Source organism: Prunus dulcis, chromosome 5 (assembly GCF_902201215.1).
Source record: "Prunus dulcis chromosome 5, ALMONDv2, whole genome shotgun sequence".
In the NCBI taxonomy this organism is placed as follows: domain Eukaryota; kingdom Viridiplantae; phylum Streptophyta; class Magnoliopsida; order Rosales; family Rosaceae; genus Prunus; species Prunus dulcis.
In genome coordinates, this window is record NC_047654.1 from 12,799,417 (window position 1) to 12,820,821 (window position 21,405).

Below are 21,405 nucleotides of genomic sequence, written 5' to 3' on the forward strand. Positions count from 1 at the left end.
GAAAAAGAAAAAGAAAATTGATTCCAAGCTAGCTAGCGGCGGTGTGAATATAGAATGGAACAACAATCACTGGATTAATACTTTTTCATGTTTGACAATAAAAAAAGCTTTTTTACTTACTTAAAAGATCCTTTTCTTGTTTTCTACATGTAATAATCTCTGTAATTTGTGATGCAAATTAAATTCTTAGATAAATCTAAGTCGTTGTTTTAGTTGGCATCTCATGTGAAAGAAAGACATGTTAACAAGCAACCAAAGAGCATTGGGAATTATCAGTAATTATCGGATATTATTATATTGGAGGTGCTGATGAGGCCGTGGTGATTTTGAAGGTAAGTTCACATTTTTTACATATAAATTAAAATGGATTGGTGAAGATTTTCTTGTAGAGATGAAGTCATCCGATGTCATGCTTACTAATCAGATGGGAAACACACATAATTAAGTTAAAGGATGATTTTATTGGCACCCCATTATTTGCTCTTTGCACCCCATACTAATTTTAAATATGAATAACCTATTTTATCCTTGTACATAATTATCGTTAAGGACAAAAAAATATTTAAAATAAAATTTAAATTTACTCACTACACCCCTAGTTAGACTTTTTTCTCAAACCATCATGTTCCTACAACCCTACCAAGATTTATACACTTATATTTGTGAAAAAATATCTTATATTTATTCATGAACGGTGAGACTGAAGTTAGAGAGGCTTAGAATGAGGTATGAGTTTATTTTTTGGTGTTTTTCAAGTTTAGGATTTCATGATGGTCGCCGGTTGCGTTCAACACACCAGTACCGAACGCGATAGGTAAATTCGATGGGATGCCACTGAAACATTGCACTTATTTCGGTTGTGTTTGACCGGCCGTTAACTCAAGATGCGGTGGAGATCCACCGTAACATGGAACGGTGTTTGGTGGTGTATTACCTAATTTTTACCTACAACACTACAAAAAAAAGTGGCAACAGTTACCATTTTGTCACCAATGTTTGTGACTATTGTGGGGGTTACTAAAGGTTTTAGTCACTAAAAAAAGCAAAAATGTGACTGAAAGCCTTTTTAGTCACCAAAAAAGTCAAAAAATGTGACTAAAGTCTTTAATAACCCCCATAACAGTCACCAAAATTGGTGACAAAATGGTAACTGTTGCCACCTTTTTTTGTAGTGCAATTCAATGGCAACGAACAGAAATATATTTATTATTTCAGTAACTTGTTATCGACCACAAATTTAATGCAAGCTGTTTTGACCTTACTCCCATTAAAGAAACAAAAACAAGGTGACGCCCCTAAAATAGATGACACATCATCCAATGTGATGGTCATCTCACTAAAAGGCATATGAAAGGTGTTCATTTCGAGATGTCTGTAACACCCCGACCCTAAATTTCCCCAAATTTAACCCTTATTTAATTATTTAATTATTTAAGGGTATTTTAGTCATATTTTTTAACCGGAGAGAGTTTGGGACCGTGACTGGTATTTTTGGATAGGTCGTACTGAGACGAGTTCATAGACACGTAGTGGGCTCGAATCGGAGTTGTAACGGGAGAGTTATTGTCAAAAGAAACCCAGTGGCACAATCGTAAATATTTCGAAATGGGATTTTTTTATTTATAAAAATCTGGTTTTCTCTCTCTCTCTCCCTCTCTCTCCCGCGATCTCTCTCCCTCTCCCGTCGGCTCTCTCTCTCTCTCCTCGTATCTCCGGCCACCGGCCGCGGCTGCGGTCGGGACCGGTGCCAAAAGAACCGGCTCGGCCTCGGCGTCACGACCCAGCCCTCCCCCGACATCGGCCGCCGCTCCAGCCGCCGGAAAATGGCGATTTTCGCCCGGAACTTCGCCGGCTCCGATCTCCCTCCTCCGGCCGCCATTTCTGGCGATCAAGGTATGGAAATTCATCCCTTCTGCATGCTCTAGCTGATGGTTGGGTAGGATTAGATCGATTCTTAGCGTAACCAATTCGATTTTCGAATTGAAAATCGGCCGAACTTCGGCCGCCGTGATCGGCCATTTCCGGCCACTTTTTGGGGGTTGTCCAAGAACAAAAGTGACTCCAAATGGGGTGTTTTACCTAAGGTAGGAGTTTGGAGTCTCGATTCCAAGATTTTCGACGGACCGTAATCGCTTTGGACACCCGGTCTGCCCGCTCGTGAGGCGGCGCGTGGGCTAGGGTGGTGGCGTGTCTCTGAGCAGTTTTGAGGTCCTCGTGCCGTCACGAGCGCGTAGGATTTCGTGGATCTCAATTCGGACGTCGTTTGACTATCGAACGGATATCGCCTATCGGGCATTATCCGGGTTCGATAGGTTGGGACCGTTGGATGGTCTCGAAAATAATATATGTTAATCTAGGTATTTCTAGGATCGTGGAGGAATTCACGGATCGTGAATCGGAGCCCCGGATGTTCCGATTTAATAATTTAAAGTTTATATTTTATAATAACCGTTAGATCGTGCGATCGTGAGCGATCCGACCGTCCGATCTGAACCAAACTTGCAGGACAAGTGTCCTATACCGTATAGAACCCATAGGAACTTTCGGATCGGAGTTTGGAGGTCGTGGTCCCCGTGGGCCCGTTTGACCAGGGTTAGGGTAGTTCGACCCTTGGTTGACCGTGAGTCTCCCGGAGTAATCTCACCTTCCCAGGGGGATTAGCGGGTGCTAGACTATTATTAGGGTTTACGCAATATTATTATTAAAATATAATGATATATATATGTTTGTACAAGGGTACAAAAGAGTCTAGAATGTTAGTTGGAGTGCTATACGCACTACCTTAGGTACCTCCCTGGATCTTGGCTTCACTACAAGCACCACCAAGTGAAAGTTAGGTCTCACGTGGCGTAGGTTATCCGGCGTTGAGACAGGCCCCATACGTGGCGTTGGTTGTACCGGCGTATGGGGAGATATTGTAGTATTGTATTGAGGTCGCACGTGGCGTAGGTTATCCGGCGTGTCGACAGGCCCCATACGTGGCGTTGGTTGTACCGGCGTATGGGGAGATTTGTGATATGATGTTGAGGTCCCGCGTGGCGTAGGTTATCCGGCTTTGGGACAGGCCTCATACGTGGCGTTGGTTGTACCGGCGTATGGGGAGTTATGTGATATGACGTGCAGGTCTCGCGTGGCGTAGATTTTCCGACGTTGAGACAGACCCCATACGTGGCGTTGGTTGTACCGGCGTATGGGGAGATATTAGAATAGTATGGTATGGTCGCACGTGGCGTAGGTTATCCGGCGTGTTGACAGACCTCATACGTGGCGTTGGTTGTACCGGCGTATGGGGAGATTATGTGTAATACAGAGAAATGAAATGAGGAATCGCATGAGTGTGGAATTGGGTTTTATGAGAGAACTACGTGTGGCTTGATCCCTCAAGGAGGGTACGTAGGCAGCCTAAGGTTATTAGGTGCAGCCGCAGACTAAATGTTAGTCTTAATTTGTATTTGAATCGTTTGGTAGTTGGTTGAGAATTATTGGAAGGCCGAAGGCCATTTGTGTGTACTGCATGAAATTATATTGTGCATGCTGCCAGTTGGGAATATAAATTGTGTTTTTATGCAGGTATAAATTTTGGGAAATGTCCAATTTATAGGGGAGACTCTGCCAAAATTTCGGCAGAAAGTCTCGGTCTTTAGTAAGTGGGCCGGCATCGGGGGATGTCAGGAATTCCAAAGGATTCGTCTCGGATTTTGGGAATAATTCGGGGCGGGTCCTTTCAATGTCACCTCTCAACGAAGGTATATACAACAATCTTATCTACATTCCGATAAGAACACCTAATAAATTGCTCTAATCCAGACCTCTGAATATACCCTTTAAATATACCATTATTTGGATTAGCCCACCAATTCCACTCACGATGGGTAGATGTCTTCGACATGCACCTAAGGATCTCATGTTCCTAGTCAAATACGAACGAGACTTATATTATGCATTCTATAGTTACAGTAAAACGACTTACCTAGTTATTCCAAAGTGCAACTATTATGTGAGTTTTAAAACTCGTAAATAAAAATGGATCAATAGGACCTACTCGAGATGGCTCAGTCCTCAACATTACTATCATGAGTAGCAGTTACATCTTCAACCTCTGCGTCAACATTACTATCAGCGGCTACATCTTCAACCTCTGTAGTATCCTCAAAGTGGTCTGGAGGACCATGCTGGGGCTGGTCTTCTTGATAGGCTAACTGCCCTGCTCTATGTCTCCTCGTTGAGGCTGTGGGACGCTATCTATCATGTTGAGATGATGAAGCCTCAGTAGTACCTCTGCAAGTCCTCTTTATATCTAAAAAAAACAATATTAAGTGCAAACTCAGTTAACGAATTTGATAGATAATCACTGAAACAAGAAACGAATTTAGTAGACTACCACTGAAAAACTGAAACACATTTTACACAGGTAAGTTAATGAATGGGGTTCATGAGGGCAATTTTTGAAGAAAAATAGGGTGTAGCGAGTAATTTTAAATTTTACTAAAATTCAGTGGGGTGTAAAAAGAGTGTGGGGTGCAAAGAGCAAATTTAGGGATGCTAATAAAATCACCCTTAAGTTAATTATTTACCTCAAGTAATTATCACAATTGATCAATTGGTCCAATGCTATGTAAATTATTTTTGTAGTCAACTTCCTCCCAAATCCTTATTAATCCCTTGATCACTATTATGATGAGTTTTTCACATCATGCACATGCCCTAATTTTTTGTTTCACAAACAACAAAACAAAATTACGGGTCTGTTTGGAAGTTCTTATGTAGGAAGCACATATGCTTATAAGCCCTTTTTATTGAAAGCGGTTTTGTTAGAAGCACAACAAAATGTTCATTAAAAAAACCAAGTGTTTCATGAAGAAAGCAATTGATAGATTCTTCTTTATAAAATGCTTTATTCAAAAGCGTGTGATAAATGTTTTTAACCATTTTAGAAGCACACGAAGGATAATAAACAATCTCTAAGATTCGACATGCAATCGTGTAATGTACTATATGGCTGTTGAGTAATTGTCCCTAAAAGCAAACTTCCATGGACTTTATAAAATAACTCAGCTATGCTCAACCCGATACAGGGAACTCCAAAATCATGCACAGTGTAAGCCGATATCTTGATTCGTCCTCAGATGCCCTAGTGATTTAAGTTGCTTTTGGTTGTTCTTCCAAATAATTTTTCTTTTTCTTTTTCTTTAGTGGTTTTGGATTAATTAGTTTAACTACTACATACTTTTCTTTTGAATTATGGATGGCTGACACATAAAGGCACCAAAGATTTTGGTTCCTTTTTCTCTCTGAACAATTGTTTGAATGAAAGAGTCCCAAAAAAGCCCCTGCGTTTCTGAAAAGCCAAGCTACCTAAATCCTTAGAGAGCTAGTCAACTCAGATTGGTACTTTCCTTCATTGCGAAGATGTAGCTTTAGTTCCCTCTTTCCATGCATGCAAATGTTGGATTTAGAGATCTTCTGCACTCTAGTTTCAAAAGCACCCAATTTGTTTAAAAAAAACATGCTGTCTGGCCAATTGCTTGAGACACAGCAACAAAAGCTAACATGCTTGTTTTCTTGTGTTATATATATAATCTTTGTTGGTCATGTCTTATGGCTTCATACATGGCCCTCAATGCTGCTGCTTTCTCTTTCCATTGAATCTAAAGCGATTCTTTCATTTCAATAATTGGTTTAATTCAGTGAGTTTTGTGTTCTTTAGAGGGCATATTATTATTGGGCCAAAGAAAAGACGTTAATGGTGGTGTGTATAAATGGGCATATCATGCATGTGTTTTTAGTATCAAAAAGTTTAAGAACCGAGGAAAGGGAACCAATGCTTAATGCATAAGAAAGTCTTTCAAAATTTGCTCTCTTTTCAAAACACTTTGCCTAAATCTCTACTTTAAACAATTTTTATGGTTGAATTACCAGGGATGTCAAACCATTTCCATAAGATTTAGTTCAAATGCTTTCATATATAATTTTTTGCATAATCAATGAATCTTGTAATATCAAAACTATGTCACTTATTCCTATCTAACGAGTAACTTTTCAGTGTGACCGTAGCATCACCATGTGACGTGGTATAACAATTCACACATATTATAACACGTGTATATTTATTAATAATACATTCTAAAATAAGAAAAACTTTGTCGCCTACTCATACACGTGGGTTAATAATACTCGCATCTTCTTTTGGGCCTATACTATCTTCTTACTGGTCTCAATCCATATCTTCTTCTTTGGGCCTAGAAAACCAACAGGTTGAAGTTAAAATAATGGGCTCCAAATCCAGTTTTCTGGTAAGATCTTGCCCAGCAATTTTAGTCCCCTCTTATTTGTTGTTCGGTGTCTTTCTTAGGCTTTAGTAAGTTCTAGGGTTTTGCAGAGCGTGAGACGGTGAGAGTGTTCACAAAGCTGAAGAAATTAGAGGGTTTTAGCGGATAGGCGAGCACAAACTGCCATGGATCCTTCATCAATGAATAACCCTGAGCTCCTTCAGTTCATCAACGTAAGTTCCTGTTCTTCTTCTCCCCTATCTAATTCCCTCGAAATCTCAAGAGAAAGAACAGAAAGTTATTTGCTTTCGATTGGAGCGGCTCATAACTCTGAATTTATTGGGTTTAGGGTTTCTGTTTTTATTTTTAAATCTAAATTTTAGTATTGCATATTATATAGTCCATATCATTGAGTATGTCTGCATATGCCATTGAAAGCTGGAATTTTGATCCCCTGCTGCTTCAAGCTTTCGTTTCTCTGAATTTGGTTCTGACACCTACTTTTGTTTTCGGTTATAAGTTTTCCCAAATAATCTTAAGATTTTATTTGAGCCCTCAATTTACTTATGCATCAGAAATTGGCAGTTTTGGTGTTGCTTATACGTTATCATACTAAGTTATTTAAGAAATGTAAGAGTGAAAATCTTCATCTTTCAATGTGTATTTCAAGACTTCAATTCTTTAGAGTGGCCACTTTGTCCACATTGTTCAACATTGTCCTAACCCTAAAATTGTCTCTCAATTTCCCTTCAAGATCTCTATTTTATGGCTTAACATTGCGTTGTAGTGTTTTACTCCTTAATTCCAAATTGATGTTGGTACTAGTTGTGGGGAAAAAGAAGAACAATAAATGAATGATATGAAGATGTTGGCTATTTGAGATGTTACCTGTATTAAACTAAGTTGAAAAGTTTTTGTTCTTGATTGTTTGCACATTCACTAATTTCTAGTGATATGCTCTTGTAGTTTTGTCTAACAACATAAAGTTTTTCATGTCCTGCAAAACCAATTATTGTGTGATTATCACTATGTTATTGCTGTTGCTGCTGCTAGTTATGTTACATGTTCTGCCAATATGTTATGCTATTGATGGCTTCTCTTTCTGAAACAATCTTGCGCTTGCTGTGCAGCAAGAGAAGGAAAGAGCAATGGTGAACGAGATGGTGGGAAAGCTTACAAATGTATGCTGGGACAAGTGCATCACTGGTACGCCTGGGAGCAAGTTCAGTTCCAGTGAATCAGCTTGCCTTGCGAACTGCGCCCGCCGTTATTTGGATATGAGTATGATTATTATGAAGCGTTTTCAGAACATGCAATGAAGGTCTAGAGTTTGACGTACTTTCTCAATTCCAAGATGTGGTTCATTTTTGCTTCTGGGATCAATTATATACAGTTGAAGATGTTCTGTAATTTTGGAAACAGATTGTTCCCCCTTTCTTCAAACTATTGTATTTCAGCACTCTTACTTATCAATTTCATTTTTGGATGTTTCGTCTTGTGATTAATTTGATGAATGAATTTTTGCCAAAAGAAACAAAGGTGATGAATAAATTGCATGTTGCAGCATAGGGCAATAACTTGGTGCTCGAGGGTTGAGAATGAATTGCATTTTAGTGCCAGAAAAGGCCTTGCTTAGGCGATAGGCAAATGACAAAGGTGAAACAAATCTCGAACATAGGCAATCAATCACTTCCACATTCTATACCATCAAAATGAGGTGGTTAAATTACAGATGCGGGAAAAAGAAAAAGGAAGATAAACTCATAAATCAAGATGGCACACATTGGAAACAATCAACTGCCTGAGTCGTTCTTTTGAATTACACACTTATCTTACAAGCGATATGGCACAGCTTAACGACGTTAAAGATCGACAGCCTTCGCGTTTATCAAGTATTTATGAACTTATCTGAGATTGTTCAGTCTGTGTTGTAAAGTTGCCACTGATTCCATCAGTTACCCGTCTTGAGTCCCCAACTCCAGCTGCCATAGCAAGAACTTCAGGTGATATATCTAAACTTCCACTCCTCCTTCCCCAGCTAGAACGCCTAGGATGTGAGGCAACATGTCTCTCTGTGCTCTCTGTTGGAAGGGTCCCGCTTAAATCCTGGGACGCATCAGCCTCACTCGATCGAGGGTCCTTGTTTACTCCATCATCATTGCTACAATCACCCAACTCTCCTGAAGCCTCATTCCATAGTGGTTTCCTCCCCATCTCTATGTCACTCATGGCTTTCCCCATGATAGGATTGACAAAATTGGCGCCAATTGGTGTAGGAAGAACCGGAGGATCTTTTGGAACTTTTTCCCTGAAATTGTTCCTGGATGGAGGAATTTTAGTGCAGAATATCTCCATGAAGTTCTCAATTGTCCCTCTGTTGAATGGGTTGTCTCGTCCATCATACCGGTATCTAAAATTTTCATAAGTAGACTGCCAAAGCACAACAAAACAGAACCCTAACATTACAAGCTGAATAAACCCGAATTTGGAATTACGGATATAAATATCACCATACACAGCACACCAGTTAATGGTTTTGTTTGACTCTTGAGGCAGATGCCCCTTGGTTTCTTGTTAAATGAGGACCATGCAGTGTGCTCTATTTGGTGATCATACCATAACAGGGAGATCAGGATGCCCAAGAGTTTCTTACCTGGTTTGTACTGATGAGATATGAGTGGAACATAGTAAGGCCACCAACAAACCAGAAGGCAATGAAACTGTAAATTATGAGCGCAATGGAGGCAGGAGTCTTAATTAGTGCTTTCCAAATCGATATATCTTCACTGTGCATGATCCTCACGACGTAGACCCAGCAAAACCCTTGTACATATACACAAAGAAGAGTTGCAGAGAAGACAAACATGAAGAAGAACCTGTAGTTTCGCTGCACAGAGAACCAAAGGAAGTTTATTACATGCATAAACCTGAGCAATTTGTTTTAATCTTTTGTGATTATTATGATCAATTATGAATTAGTCATCCAAGCAACCAAGCTCTCCCAACAAATAAAGAAGACGTAAATAAAAATGCAGCAAAGTTTAGGCCCTTAAAGCACTGTTCTCAGGGAGCTACTAGTTGGGAGTAAGCTTAATAATAGTGAATCCTTACCAATCCAATGCACTGGCCAACCCAAGGGCAGTGATGGTCAAATCGCTGCACACAGTTATTGCATATTGAGCAGTGAGAACAACGAGGAGGTCTGTAAAGCATGCAGGTGTCACAGTACTTGATCTTCACAATTATACCATTGATAACTACTTCCTTCATTCGTGGAAAACGCGACTGTTGTGTTTCATTAGACCCACCCTCTATGCTCGCATCATAATCTTCTGGCTCTGGAGGGTGAACATTACGAGGTACTATACCAGGATCTCTTCCTGAGGTTAGTAGAAGAAGAACCAAAGCCTGAGAACAAAATATACATGCTTCCATTAATCAGGATAGAGTAGTAAGTACGAACTATTCAACTGATCTCATTTATAACTAGCACTAAACTTTTCAACTCGTTGCACCTAACTTTTGGAATAAGGATGTGAATTTATGATGCAAGAAAACTCTACCATTATAAGCTTGGGCGTTTCATGGTTTAGATTCATAGGATTCAAAGCATCATTCAGGCATGCATGAAAAAGCAAGTGTTACATAAGTAGAAAACTAAGAATCAAAAGCTATGAACAAAGTTATGACATTCAATTGTAAGCAACGCTGCCTACTGTATAAACACCACTAACACATTGGTGAATTCCAAGCTTGAGCATTGAGCAAGAAGGTATATACAGTGTAACTGTTACAGGATTCAGACAGGAAAAGGACTTACAAGTAGTGTCAGTACACAAACAGCAACAATTACTGAAATTCCCAAATGATCAATGAGTTTTCTTGCTACAAGGCCACAGAAAACTGCAACAGGGACAACAATGAGGAATACCGTTAACGGAAGAGATCTCACATCGGGTCCGAATATAAGCCTTCCACCAAGTAAAAATCTCTGCAGAATGGAACAGCCAACAATGTGCTTGAGTAAACATAATTGCATTAGCAAAAGAATGCATATGCTGCCACTAATAAGAAAAGAAAGAGAAACAAGAAGAAAAGCTTTTGTGATGTAATCACAAACAAAATCATAATATATTAAAAAGTGGGGGAAATCCACAAGAAAGGTTATCCTCCCTTTATGCTGCACCATGGTCAATTTGCATAAATTAGCGTTCTCCGGATTGTATGGCTAAAAGGTAAACTGGGGTATTTAAGAGGTTTTAGGGGGGAAATGGAAAAAGATAGCTAGATAATTGATTTACACACCTAGAATCAAATGCCCCAGTAAAAGAGATTGATGATGAAAGGGAGTCTAAAATGGAGAATTAAATGGTTGCCAATGCCCAAGCAGTGATCTAAATTCAAAGCTGAAAAATAGAATTGGCCCCAATCCCAAGTGTTCCAAGCAATAACTAAAGCTAATCAGAGTCAATTCAATCACAAAACCAATTGCCATCCCATCCTCTAAAAGCAATCACACACCAAATCAATCAACTCAATTCTGTATATTTCAGCATCTTCCAAATTAGAAAAGCTACCATATTTCAATCAAACCAAACAGAAAAACAAAACCCTTTCAATTTCAGCAACTGGGTAAGACCAAGACATCACAAAAGTGAGCAAAATCAAGAAAAAGCAAACATCTTTCTAACATAAACGATACTTTAAATTAAAACCCAAGTAAGAATTTAGCTCACATTGCTGCCTTTCCAGGTCTTGTAAGTTCTGACCAGCCCTGCTGCATCGGCAGCTCCGGCAGGGGAGGCCCGGAGGCGGTGATGTGGCTCAGCATTCATTATGTGCCTGTTGGGTTTTTCAAAGAAATGAAATAATTAAAAGCAAGAACCAAAGTCAAAGAAAGGCTACGGTGCTTTAGAGGTGGGCTTGAGAGTTGACTTTTCCTCTCTCATTCATTCTCATGAGCAGCATCGTCTGTAAGACTCTGAATAGTAGGTAAAAATCGAAGAAGCTCATTAGCCATTAGGCGTCAGATTCCGGCAACAGGGCTTAGGTGGCAAGCCGTCACTGTTGTAAAGAGGTAGTAGAACAGGTCAAGTCTTGCACCTACATAGGTACGTACTCAATCATACATACAAATGTTGTAGGACACGTGTATTGTTGATGTATTGTTTTTTGGCATTATAATTGATTTATAACGTTGCTCTGGGGTTGTTTTGGGGACAAAGTCATGTCTCTCTATCTGTCAAACATGGGATTTTCTGATGTTTAACTAAACAATAAAATAATGGAAATTTAAAATGGCATTTTGTCCAGGTTGGGCTTATGGGCCTAATTTCTTTCTTTATAGAATGGCATTTATGTCTCGTTTGGATGTGGAGAGATTTGAAAAAAATGATTTGGATTTGAAATTGCTAAATTTGCTTAAAAAAATAAGTACGTTAGATTGAATGTATTTGAAATAATCAGATGTAGTACATTTAAAAAAAATTTGAAATTATGTACAGAATCATTTGAAATCCATTTGTTTTCTTCCTTTATTTGTTGTCCAAATTTTGGCATAATGAATTGTAAATAATATATATACAAACAACTTTGCCTTATAATGTCATATAAATCTATAGATTTGAAATCTCTCCATTCAAATAGAACCTATATGTCATCTAAATCTATATATCTGGAATCCTTCCATCCAAATAGAACATATTAGTTATTTACTATATTTGACGAAGGGTGGAAAAATGGTCGATGAGAAATTACGAATGGAGGGTGAGAAAAGCACATCTCATACACCATTCTTCCTTCCTGATTTCCTCAATATACTTTCTTCAATCTCTAGAAAAATTAAAACTAAAATTGAAATTGTCATCAAACGGTGGTCGATGAGAAATTATTTGCTAATTTCTCAAACAGGAGATGTTGGAATAAAAGACGGACCCGCCCAAATAATTTATTGGGCCTACATCAAATTTGACATGCCTCTAAACTCACAAAAAACCATTTGGGCTATTGGGTTCGCTTAGACTCCGGACTTGGGGCTCTACAGGCTGTCCACGTGGGCCGTCGACACGTTTCATTCTTCTTCTGTGAAGAGACAAAATATACCCAAAAAAAAAAAAATTAAAAAAGAGGTCCTACCGGGAGTCGAACCCAGGTCGCTGGATTCAAAGTCCAGAGTGCTAACCACTACACCATAGAACCAAGACGTCAATATCTGCTGAAACAACTTATTTATCACTACCACTAATTTTTTAATGTTATTTTTTTTAACGCGATAAGAATTGTCAAAGTTATCTTGCATGGCGTGGCATTCGTACGGTGGAATTGTTTTTTTGTCTGATTCGTACGGTGTAATGATGATATGGCAAAGGGTAAGGACAGATACTATTCATGTAAATAGTGACTGTGTTAACATTTTTTTAAAAAAAAATACATTTCCATCTATTGTTATGGCAATCAAAATGTAACAACTATTCACATGAGATACGAGGAGATGAATTTTTATTGATTTTTATGTGAAAAGTGAAGAACATAGTTAGGTATTTATAATTAAAAAAAACATCTGAATTTTTTTAGTATTTTCCTGCTTTTTATTTTTATTATTTTGGTATTTAAATTAGTCGATGACTTCACACAAACGTTAGCATGAAATCAACTTGCCCAGGCAGCAGCCCAGGCAAGTTTTGTCTTTGGACTTGCCCAGTTTGATGGCCAACTTCTTGTCATGACAATTTTTCCTTGGGTAGAGGTTGTTTTTGAAGCCTAACCCTCTTTTTCACATGGCAAAAGAGATGGGGTGGAAGTGCTCTTAAAGGTAAAAATTTAAAAATTTAGGTGAAGTCTTAGAATTCGATTTACTTTGTTATAGTTTCCCTTATCGCAACCTATAGGGAAATACTTGTCACTTTCCTCAATAAGTACTAATTCCTACTTTTATGCCAATCACATGAAGACATGTATACAGAAATCCCTTTTTGTACATTTTGATTAATGATTTTTATATATGCATCGAACTATGATTATTTAAAGGAGGAATATCTCATTACAGGGAAGGAGGCAATCAGTATTTAGTGTCCCGACCTATGAAAGAATTAATGACCCCATTACTTTTGTCTCTTAAGAATAAAGGGTACATAGTATATAGATAAGGCTGGCTTTGCAGCTAGATATTCAATATAAAGCAATTCAATAATGAAAATCGGTGATTGATATGATGATGATTTATATCAAGTTCATAGTTAAGCTAAGGCAGAGGGAAAGGCAATTTGAGAGGATAAGAGGTCGTCACAGTTGGCGGTTGGTATATGATTTTATATAATGGAAATGTATATGCTCCGTCCAATTATTTGCCCTAAAAAAAGTGAGTGGGATCTCTTAGGCGAGACAAATCCCTCTCTCTGATAACTCCTGAGCAACCAAGAAGAAAAGATAATAGATAATGCATGCCGATATCATGCACCCCATAAAACAAAACACATAAAAATTTTATCAGATAATATCTAGAACAGCGTTTTGATCCATAAATCATGTATTAGATTCGTTCTTCTTTTGTTTTTGGTGATTATGTTCCTCAGCAAGGACCTCTTCACGGTCCCTTTGGACCCTCAAATGTTGTTGGAACACACCTCATTGCGCACAATATCTCAAATACCAGTCATCAAATTTGAACAAAAAAAGAAAAAAATGATTTTCTTCCATGGAGACAAACAAAGGTGGTACCAATTAATATTACACTTTCAGAATGAAGACCATGGATATTATCAGAATTGGATAGCATTCCAACCCTTAATTCATTAAATATACAATTGATATGATTACTTTTTATTGGATGACGAAGTTATGATATGAATTTGTTTATGATTTTAGTGGAATTCTTGGAGGTGTCCCGATGTTTGGTATTGTTTGTTGGCCGCAGGTGTCTTGTTTTTACCATACAAACTAGTGCAAAAATGACGGCGATAGAAACAAAAGCCAAGATCAGAGCAATGACTTGCTCTATTAAGTGTATAAATCATGGGTGAAAAAACAAGATACATTGTTATGGTTTTGATTTTTTTAAGTTTTATTTGTTTTTTTATTATTTTAAGTTTTTAATTTTAATTGGTCGTCAATGTGGTACAAATAATATCTCTCCGAAAAAAATTGTATATACGGTTTTAGTCAAACACAAAGTCAAGATACCTCTCATTCAAAACCAAACACAGCCAGTAAAAGCAACTTTTTCTAGATTTCACTGAATCTATAATTATATTCTAATTGGGAATGAAAAAGGTTCTGATTAACATAACCATCTAACATTAATGTGATTTTTTTTTTTCTAGGTCTACTTCGATTCATGTAGAGAAGCTCTTGCCACGTCGACGTGTCCAGCTGGTTTGCGTATCAAACTCAGAATTTGTGGGAAACTGGAATTGCTCTTGCTAAATCTGGATATATATATATATATATATATATATATAATTAATAATAGATTAATCTAAAATTAGGTGATGAACCACTAGGTTACTAGGTAGAGTAGAGACCTAGAGCTAAGACCAAGACTGTTTTGCTTAATCATTCACAAACATCACACGCAATGCAATCAAATCAACGGAGTTTTTGTTAGCTAGTAGACCTGAATCCTCCTGATACATGCATTGCAGTGCAGAGGTGATAAGGGTTTCACAAGTGGCATCATCAATTAGCTACTAAGTAAGGTTTATCTGTGACGTTAATCCCCCTTTTGCTTTGATAAGATGATTTAGAAATGTTAATTGTATGACGAATGCCCACGTATCAATTCTTCAAAAGCACAAAATAAATAAAGAAGTGGCCCTAGCCTATATTATGTCACCCCTGATTTTGCTTTGAGTTAAATTATTTCCGAGAAAAGAAAAATTGTGAGTGTCATGGACCATGTGACCGTGTCGAACGCGCCTAATCCCTATGTTGCAGGGGAGGAGAGCCATGGAGGGACCATAGTGGCCCCATGCCCCCCTCTATCTTTTTACCCCTTATATTTTTATATTTTATATAATATATTAGATTGTTTTGGTTTGACATGTAAATTAGTAACTTTTGAGTGTAAATAATGATATTAATATTCAATTATTTTAAAATATTAAGCAGGTATCGTTTGAGTGTTCCTATTTGAATTATTATTTAAAATTTTGTAAAGAGCTTCTCTAATGTAAAATTCTGACTCTGCCAAAGCTCTAGTAGAGGCATATGTACTCACTTGATAATAAAATTGCAAGTTTAAGCATTTAATTTGTTCAACTAATTTGACTAATTTATAATAGTTTGTTAATGCTTTTCCCATTTCACCTCAGTTGCTAGCTTCTACTTTGTCTTGTTATGCTTTTTATCTCTATGTCATATCTTCTGTTCTATTCTATGTATTATTATATACTAGTTTTTTTCACTCGTCATATAGTATCTTATATTATACATTAAAGTTATAAAATAAAATTTTGTCAATTTTCTTTTTCACTAGTTGCTTAGGTGAAAAATATATATTTACATGTGGATGGTATTTTAGTAATCAAATTAGTTTAGGTTCTTATTCATGAGAATTAGTAAACAATAAAAATAGGAATCAACTCCATTCATGAGCTGATTTCATATGGTTAATAAAATAGCTTAATTAAAATAATTCTTCTCATACCGATTCATTACTTCCTCGATTCCTAAATTTCTCAATCCTTACTTTTTCCATCCTGATAAGTAAATGCCCCTCAATTCAGTTTAAAGCTTGATTCTTCTAATTCTTTGGATTCTTTAATGTCCCCAAATTGAAGTCCGCCACTAACACTCGTTATAGGGAATTGTCCACGGTGATATATAATAATATTGTATACAATTCAACTCTTACTTTATCAATGGTGAGACAAAATATTGTACAAACAATGAATCAGCCCAGGTAAGATTGGTATGGTAATGGGCTGAGTAAAAAATTCATATAAAATAATATCTCATGCGCCATGTGACAATGTCGGATGTTGTTACGAAGCCATGTACGTCTCTGAATCTTAAACTCACAAATAATACATAGTAAAAAGTCACTAATTTCTCCAAATGGAAAGGTGAAAATAAGTGCACTCACAAATAATACATAGTAAAAAGTCACTAATTTTATCAATTGGAAAGGTGAAAATGGTGCACATTTATCTCTTCTCCTTCTCTCTTTATAATTGGTTGTAATGTTTTATTTGGCGAGTTGAATTATTAAGTTGGATAAGATTTATAATTCAAGGTTAAATATTTGGTGTTTTAAAAATATCATGGATTGGATTATGTCTAATTCTATTACGGCCAAATATAGTAGGTTTATGAATCCCACCAAAAGGTATGTAATAGCACATTTCAATTAATCCAACCCCTTAATCATGTGTAGTGTTATTATTTTCAATCAAATGTAATCCAATTCAATCGTAGCCACCAAATATAACTTAGTGTCGTACTTAGGACTTTTTCATATAAAATGTTGTTCTCTCGTTAAGGCTGGGCCCACGAACCAAAACTAGTGACTCAATACCTCGGAATTAATCAAATCATTTTCGGTAATTGTAAAAAAAAAAAAAAGGCAAAACGTACAAATATAGTTTCACGACGTATCGCAATCTCATCTCTCTCTAGCCCACCAACGGTAATCACCTGAGAGCTTGTCATTAAAAAGATATCTTGAATTAATACTTTCCAAAAACTAATAACATTGATGGAACATTAATTATTTTACTAATCAATGATATAGGAGATGCACTAAGCTAATCTTAATTATTCCAAATCATGATCATCGACATACTTAGCAAATCTTATCCTTTATCAGGTGGACCATATTCTAAACCCTACACCTACCACTTCCAAGCCGATCTTTACTATTTTAAACCACAAAAAAAGCAATCACATATCATATTAAAAGCTCTCGGTTTCCATTCACAAGCCCTTGCTTGCAATGACATTAACCAAAGGGAGAAACTCAGGGGGTGGGGGGGGATTGTGGTTTAGCAATATTCTTATGTAAACAGGTAGATACATATAATTTTCATTAGATCAAATGCTGCCATTTGTAGCTATCAGAAGGTGGTCACTTTGAATGCCCTGCTCACGCGTGATGTTCAAAAAGCTATGAGATAGAGCGCAATACCATTATATTCTATGTTAATCTCCCACCAAAAAATTGAAAACAAAATTGCATGTCGACCTTATTTGTTACACTTGTCATGATTAGAACTCCTATACCTTTCGACATATTTCCGCAGTAGTGGGTTTGACGTATCATAAAAATATTACGAATAATGTTATATGTATCATATTTATAAGTATATAATTATATTGATTATCTTTTTTATTTAAAGACAGATGAAAGGATCGCTTATAAGGGAGTTTCACTCTTCTTCTTTTTTTCCACTTCTATGAAAGGAGAAATGTTATGTTGTACATGTATGAAAGCAAATTATAAAGTTTCAAAATTCCAACTATTATGACGGTTTTTCATTCATTCATTTATTTTTGGTTTCACTTTGAGCCTTGATTACGGTTAATAAATCACACATTCTTATGCAGTGTTAAGCCATGTCATTAATTCATAACTTAAATTTATAAAAAAAAAAATTTGAGACTTCAGCATTACTTTTGTGAAAGATGTGATCAGCAACATAGTCAACAAACGTGATACAAAAACATTTCATCGAAAAACTACATGGAATATTGTTAGGGTTTGGCGGTTGTATCCGCATGAAAGTACTGCCAAGCCAGCCAAAGAGCGGAGGGATACCAAGAGAAACGGCTAAAAGCAATAGGAAGAAAGTGATAAATTGAAAAAGGAAGGGGCTGAGGGAAAGGTCACGTGGAAGAGGAGCCTAAGGAAGTAACCTTTCTCAATGTGTAACGTAAGCGTGTTGCACAATAGTTAAAAAGACCGACTCACTATTGTTGAGTTGGCACTCAGATATGTGCCGATTGTTGGGTCATGGGTGCATGGCTTTTTTGTGCTGCAGCCACCTACTGCTAAACGCTAAATAAAGTAATCATCACTAATCTCATTTCATGCAACAAACAGCCCAAACTTCTCTCTATAAATACGAAGGACTCTATGTGTTTAGTCTCTCGTGGCAAATACACAGAGCAAGAGAAATCATACAGCTCTATAGCTTCCTAGTTTATTTCTCTTTCTTTGAGTTTCAATATCTCCAGAGAGAGAAAGAGAGGGAGAGAGAGGCTAGCTAGCTACCATGACTTCATCAAGTGCTCACAGTCCTTTGGTTATTGCCTTTGGCATTCTAGGTACAAATTTATCAACACTATTTTCTTCTGCTAGTTTATAGTTTATTTTGAATGAGGAACTGAATTTTCTTCTTACTATTGTCAATCTGATCAGGTAACGTTGTCTCGTTCGTGGTTTTTCTAGCTCCAGTGTAAGTTCTATTCTTTTTCTTCAAGATTTTTCAAGAGATATGCAATGAGGGTAGCTAGAACCGGATTAATTAATCGCTGTTAATGTGTTAAATCTTGCAGGCCGACGTTTTGGAGGATATTTAAGAAGAAATCAACAGAAGGGTTTCAATCAGTTCCATATGTGTTTGCACTATTCAGTGCAATGATTTGGATATACTATGCATTTCTCAAGACTGACGAGTTCCTTCTCATCACCATCAATGCCTTTGGTTGTCTCATTGAGACCATTTACATCTCAATGTACATTACTTATGCACCTAAGCAAGCTAGGGTGAGTTATTAGTCCCTTCTCTCTCTCTCTCTCTCTCTCTCTCTCTCTCTCTCTCTCTCTCTCTCTCTCTCTCTCTTAATTAAAGCTGATTAATTATTACTAATTGATGATAATGATTGGGGTGCAGGTGTTTGCTTTGAGGCTGCTTCTTCTGGTGAATTTTGGTGGGTTTTGCTTGATTCTTCTTCTGTCTCACTTCTTGGCACAAGGGCCCACCCGCGTTGAAGTTCTTGGATGGGTTTGTGTAGCTTTCTCTGTCAGTGTCTTTGCAGCACCTCTAAGCATCATGGTAATTACTTCATTAGTTGCACTATTAATATTTAATTAATATTTATGATCGATCTCAATCTATATCTTGATTTTATTTGTGTTTGTGTAGAGGGTGGTTATCCGAACCAAGAGCGTCGAGTTCATGCCTTTTTCTTTATCCTTCTTCCTCACCCTCAGTGCTGTTATGTGGCTCTTCTATGGTTTGCTCCTCAAGGATCTCTACGTTGCGGTAAGTCACTTTATTTTGTTAATATATTTATTTATTTATACATAATAAATCTTTTATTTATCATTTCTCTTGTTATTTTTGTTTAATTATCGACAAAGGTGCGTACGGGCTGTCCTTAATTGTGGAATACCTTTTTCTTTTGCTCATTTTTTAATTAAAAAATCTGGTGATTATATATATTTATAGATGCTACCATGCATATGTAACACTGATCACATCAACCTTTAATTATATTGTGGCAAACCAAAAAGCATGCCGCAGATAGCCTTCTATAAAGGTTAAAAAGCTAATTAGATATTATTATTATTTAATTATAATCCATATGCTGATTACAAGGAAATGGAAATCTACCAAAACATTTGTTACACAAACACTATCCTTTAATGGATCAATCAAAGCAAACCACTCCGAAAAAATATCATTATTGGTAAAACCCGGTCTTAACCTTTCTAAAATGGGTTACAAGATGCATACCAAAAATCTCAAGTTCGAACCCCCGTGCGTGTGTATGAGAAATCTCTATCCTCTAAAGTTTAGACTATATCGTTTGTAATAAAATAAAATAAAAAGAAGGCTACAAGATTATTATTCACAATAGGTGACTTCTTTTTATGGGCCATTAATTTTAATTAATTCCATTATCTTCTTTTGCAGTGCCCAAACATACTTGGATTCACCTTCGGTGTGGCTCAGATGATACTCTACGCAATCTACAGGAACAAGAAGACAGTTCTTGTGGAGGACCAGAAGCTACCAGAGCACAAGGGTGATGTTGTGAAGCAGATCCAAATTTTGAGTACAACTCCTGAGGTGGAGATAAAAGTACAAGCAGTAGCTGTAAGCCCCCATGTCAATACTGACAATGAAAATTGTGAGCAAACAAAGGATCAATATGTGCATCCTCAAACATGTAACACTGAGAAAATCCTCGGACCCTCTATGCCAAGCCAAATGGTTACATGTGAAGTTTGAACTCTTTTCTTCTACGTGGGGTCGTTCATCATCTGCTTCTCCTGCGCTTGTGTACTTGAGCTCTCTAATATCGTACATGTTATGTAACATATTGGATGGTGTAGATATGTACCCTTTCGTTTTTCCAGATGTTGAAATTCCTTAAATTATGTAAGCCGCATGAGGCTGGTTCATAGACTATATAGCCTCTTGCCCTTGGTACGTATATAATTACTGACACCTCGGAGGGCATAATGGTCTTGAACAGTACTTAATTATATATATGTATCTTTCTTTTAATGAAATAAAATTTGGTGTTTGTGAAAGTGTGTCATGATTTGATGCATTCACCCAAACCCAGACCAATCAAAGTTGCATATCAATGACTGTCTTTAGTTTCCGCTGTTAAATGAATCGATTTCATCTGTCTTGTGTTCATATCTGCATCTGTCTTGTGTTCATATTTCATAAACAATTGTTGATTAGCATATATAATAGAGGCAGCACTAAGTGATTAGGTAAGAGTTTGTTTTTTAGCATAGTCATGCCACTTCTAGAGTTATGATTAGGAGAGGATAGTGATAGTGTCTTTGCCACGTTTGCGTGTGTGTTGAATAATCTTCCATTGACGACAAGTATATTACAATATATGACATATTTCCTTGCATTACGTAAGAGAAAATAATAAACAATTAGTTTACAATCATAAACAAAAATTAATTAAATAATACATTACCGAATCTCACATATGATTGTAAACTATTACAATAATTATCGTATATACCACACATGTTTTGTACGTGTGTACCACCTCTTTAATTAAATAATACATGACCGAATAGCACAGTCAAAATAATGATGGGTTTTCTGTCTAGCGAGAGTGAAGGTGAGAGAAGTTTTAATTATATATACAATTACCACATAGACCACACTCTTTCGTACGTGTGTGTACAACCTCTTGAATTATCAAAACTTATCTCGCG

General features: G+C 36.9%; 3 protein-coding genes and 1 non-coding gene across 4 annotated transcripts; 2 read left to right on the forward strand and 2 right to left on the reverse strand.

Annotated features, from left to right (window-relative positions):
• The first annotated feature begins 6,333 nt into the window (after positions 1-6,333).
• Positions 6,334-7,774, forward strand: LOC117627523 (mitochondrial import inner membrane translocase subunit TIM8). The gene is made up of 2 exons (XM_034359642.1): positions 6,334-6,502; positions 7,400-7,774. The coding sequence occupies exons 1-2, from the start codon at positions 6,455-6,457 to the stop codon at positions 7,586-7,588; spliced, it is 237 nt and encodes a 78-aa protein (XP_034215533.1). The 5' UTR covers positions 6,334-6,454; the 3' UTR covers positions 7,589-7,774.
• A 154-nt stretch (positions 7,775-7,928) lies between these two features.
• Positions 7,929-11,426, reverse strand: LOC117627522 (probable protein S-acyltransferase 7). Its single transcript, XM_034359641.1, has 5 exons — positions 11,006-11,426; positions 10,090-10,260; positions 9,381-9,677; positions 8,923-9,156; positions 7,929-8,699 (listed from the first exon to the last, which is right to left on the reverse strand). Exons 1-5 carry the CDS (start codon positions 11,102-11,104, stop codon positions 8,166-8,168), a joined length of 1,335 nt encoding a protein of 444 aa, XP_034215532.1. The 5' UTR covers positions 11,105-11,426; the 3' UTR covers positions 7,929-8,165.
• Positions 11,427-12,395: 969 nt separating this feature from the next.
• TRNAQ-UUG lies at positions 12,396-12,467 on the reverse strand. Its single transcript has one exon. It is a non-coding gene; the product is annotated as a tRNA-Gln (tRNA).
• A 5,891-nt stretch (positions 12,468-18,358) lies between these two features.
• On the forward strand, positions 18,359-20,803 carry LOC117628154 (bidirectional sugar transporter N3-like). Its single transcript, XM_034360538.1, has 6 exons — positions 18,359-18,530; positions 18,625-18,661; positions 18,762-18,972; positions 19,100-19,261; positions 19,352-19,471; positions 20,126-20,803. Exons 1-6 carry the CDS (start codon positions 18,479-18,481, stop codon positions 20,441-20,443), a joined length of 900 nt encoding a protein of 299 aa, XP_034216429.1. The 5' UTR covers positions 18,359-18,478; the 3' UTR covers positions 20,444-20,803.
• Positions 20,804-21,405: the final 602 nt, after the last annotated feature.

Bases quoted from the DNA above. Each gene is read 5' to 3' on its own strand.
- LOC117628154 (XM_034360538.1), top strand. From the start codon at position 18,479: ATGACTTCATCAAGTGCTCACAGTCCTTTGGTTATTGCCTTTGGCATT. The intron at 18,662-18,761 runs GTAAGTTCTATT...TAAATCTTGCAG, and splicing joins GTGGTTTTTCTAGCTCCAGT to GCCGACGTTTTGGAGGATAT. The intron at 19,262-19,351 runs GTAATTACTTCA...GTGTTTGTGTAG, and splicing joins CAGCACCTCTAAGCATCATG to AGGGTGGTTATCCGAACCAA.
- LOC117627522 (XM_034359641.1), bottom strand. From the start codon at position 11,104: ATGAATGCTGAGCCACATCACCGCCTCCGGGCCTCCCCTGCCGGAGCT. The intron at 9,678-10,089 runs GTAAGTCCTTTT...TTTTGTTCTCAG, and splicing joins TTTGTGTACTGACACTACTT to GCTTTGGTTCTTCTTCTACT. The intron at 8,700-8,922 runs GTAAGAAACTCT...GTGCTTTGGCAG, and splicing joins ATCTCATCAGTACAAACCAG to TCTACTTATGAAAATTTTAG.
- LOC117627523 (XM_034359642.1), top strand. From the start codon at position 6,455: ATGGATCCTTCATCAATGAATAACCCTGAGCTCCTTCAGTTCATCAAC. The intron at 6,503-7,399 runs GTAAGTTCCTGT...CTTGCTGTGCAG, and splicing joins AGCTCCTTCAGTTCATCAAC to CAAGAGAAGGAAAGAGCAAT.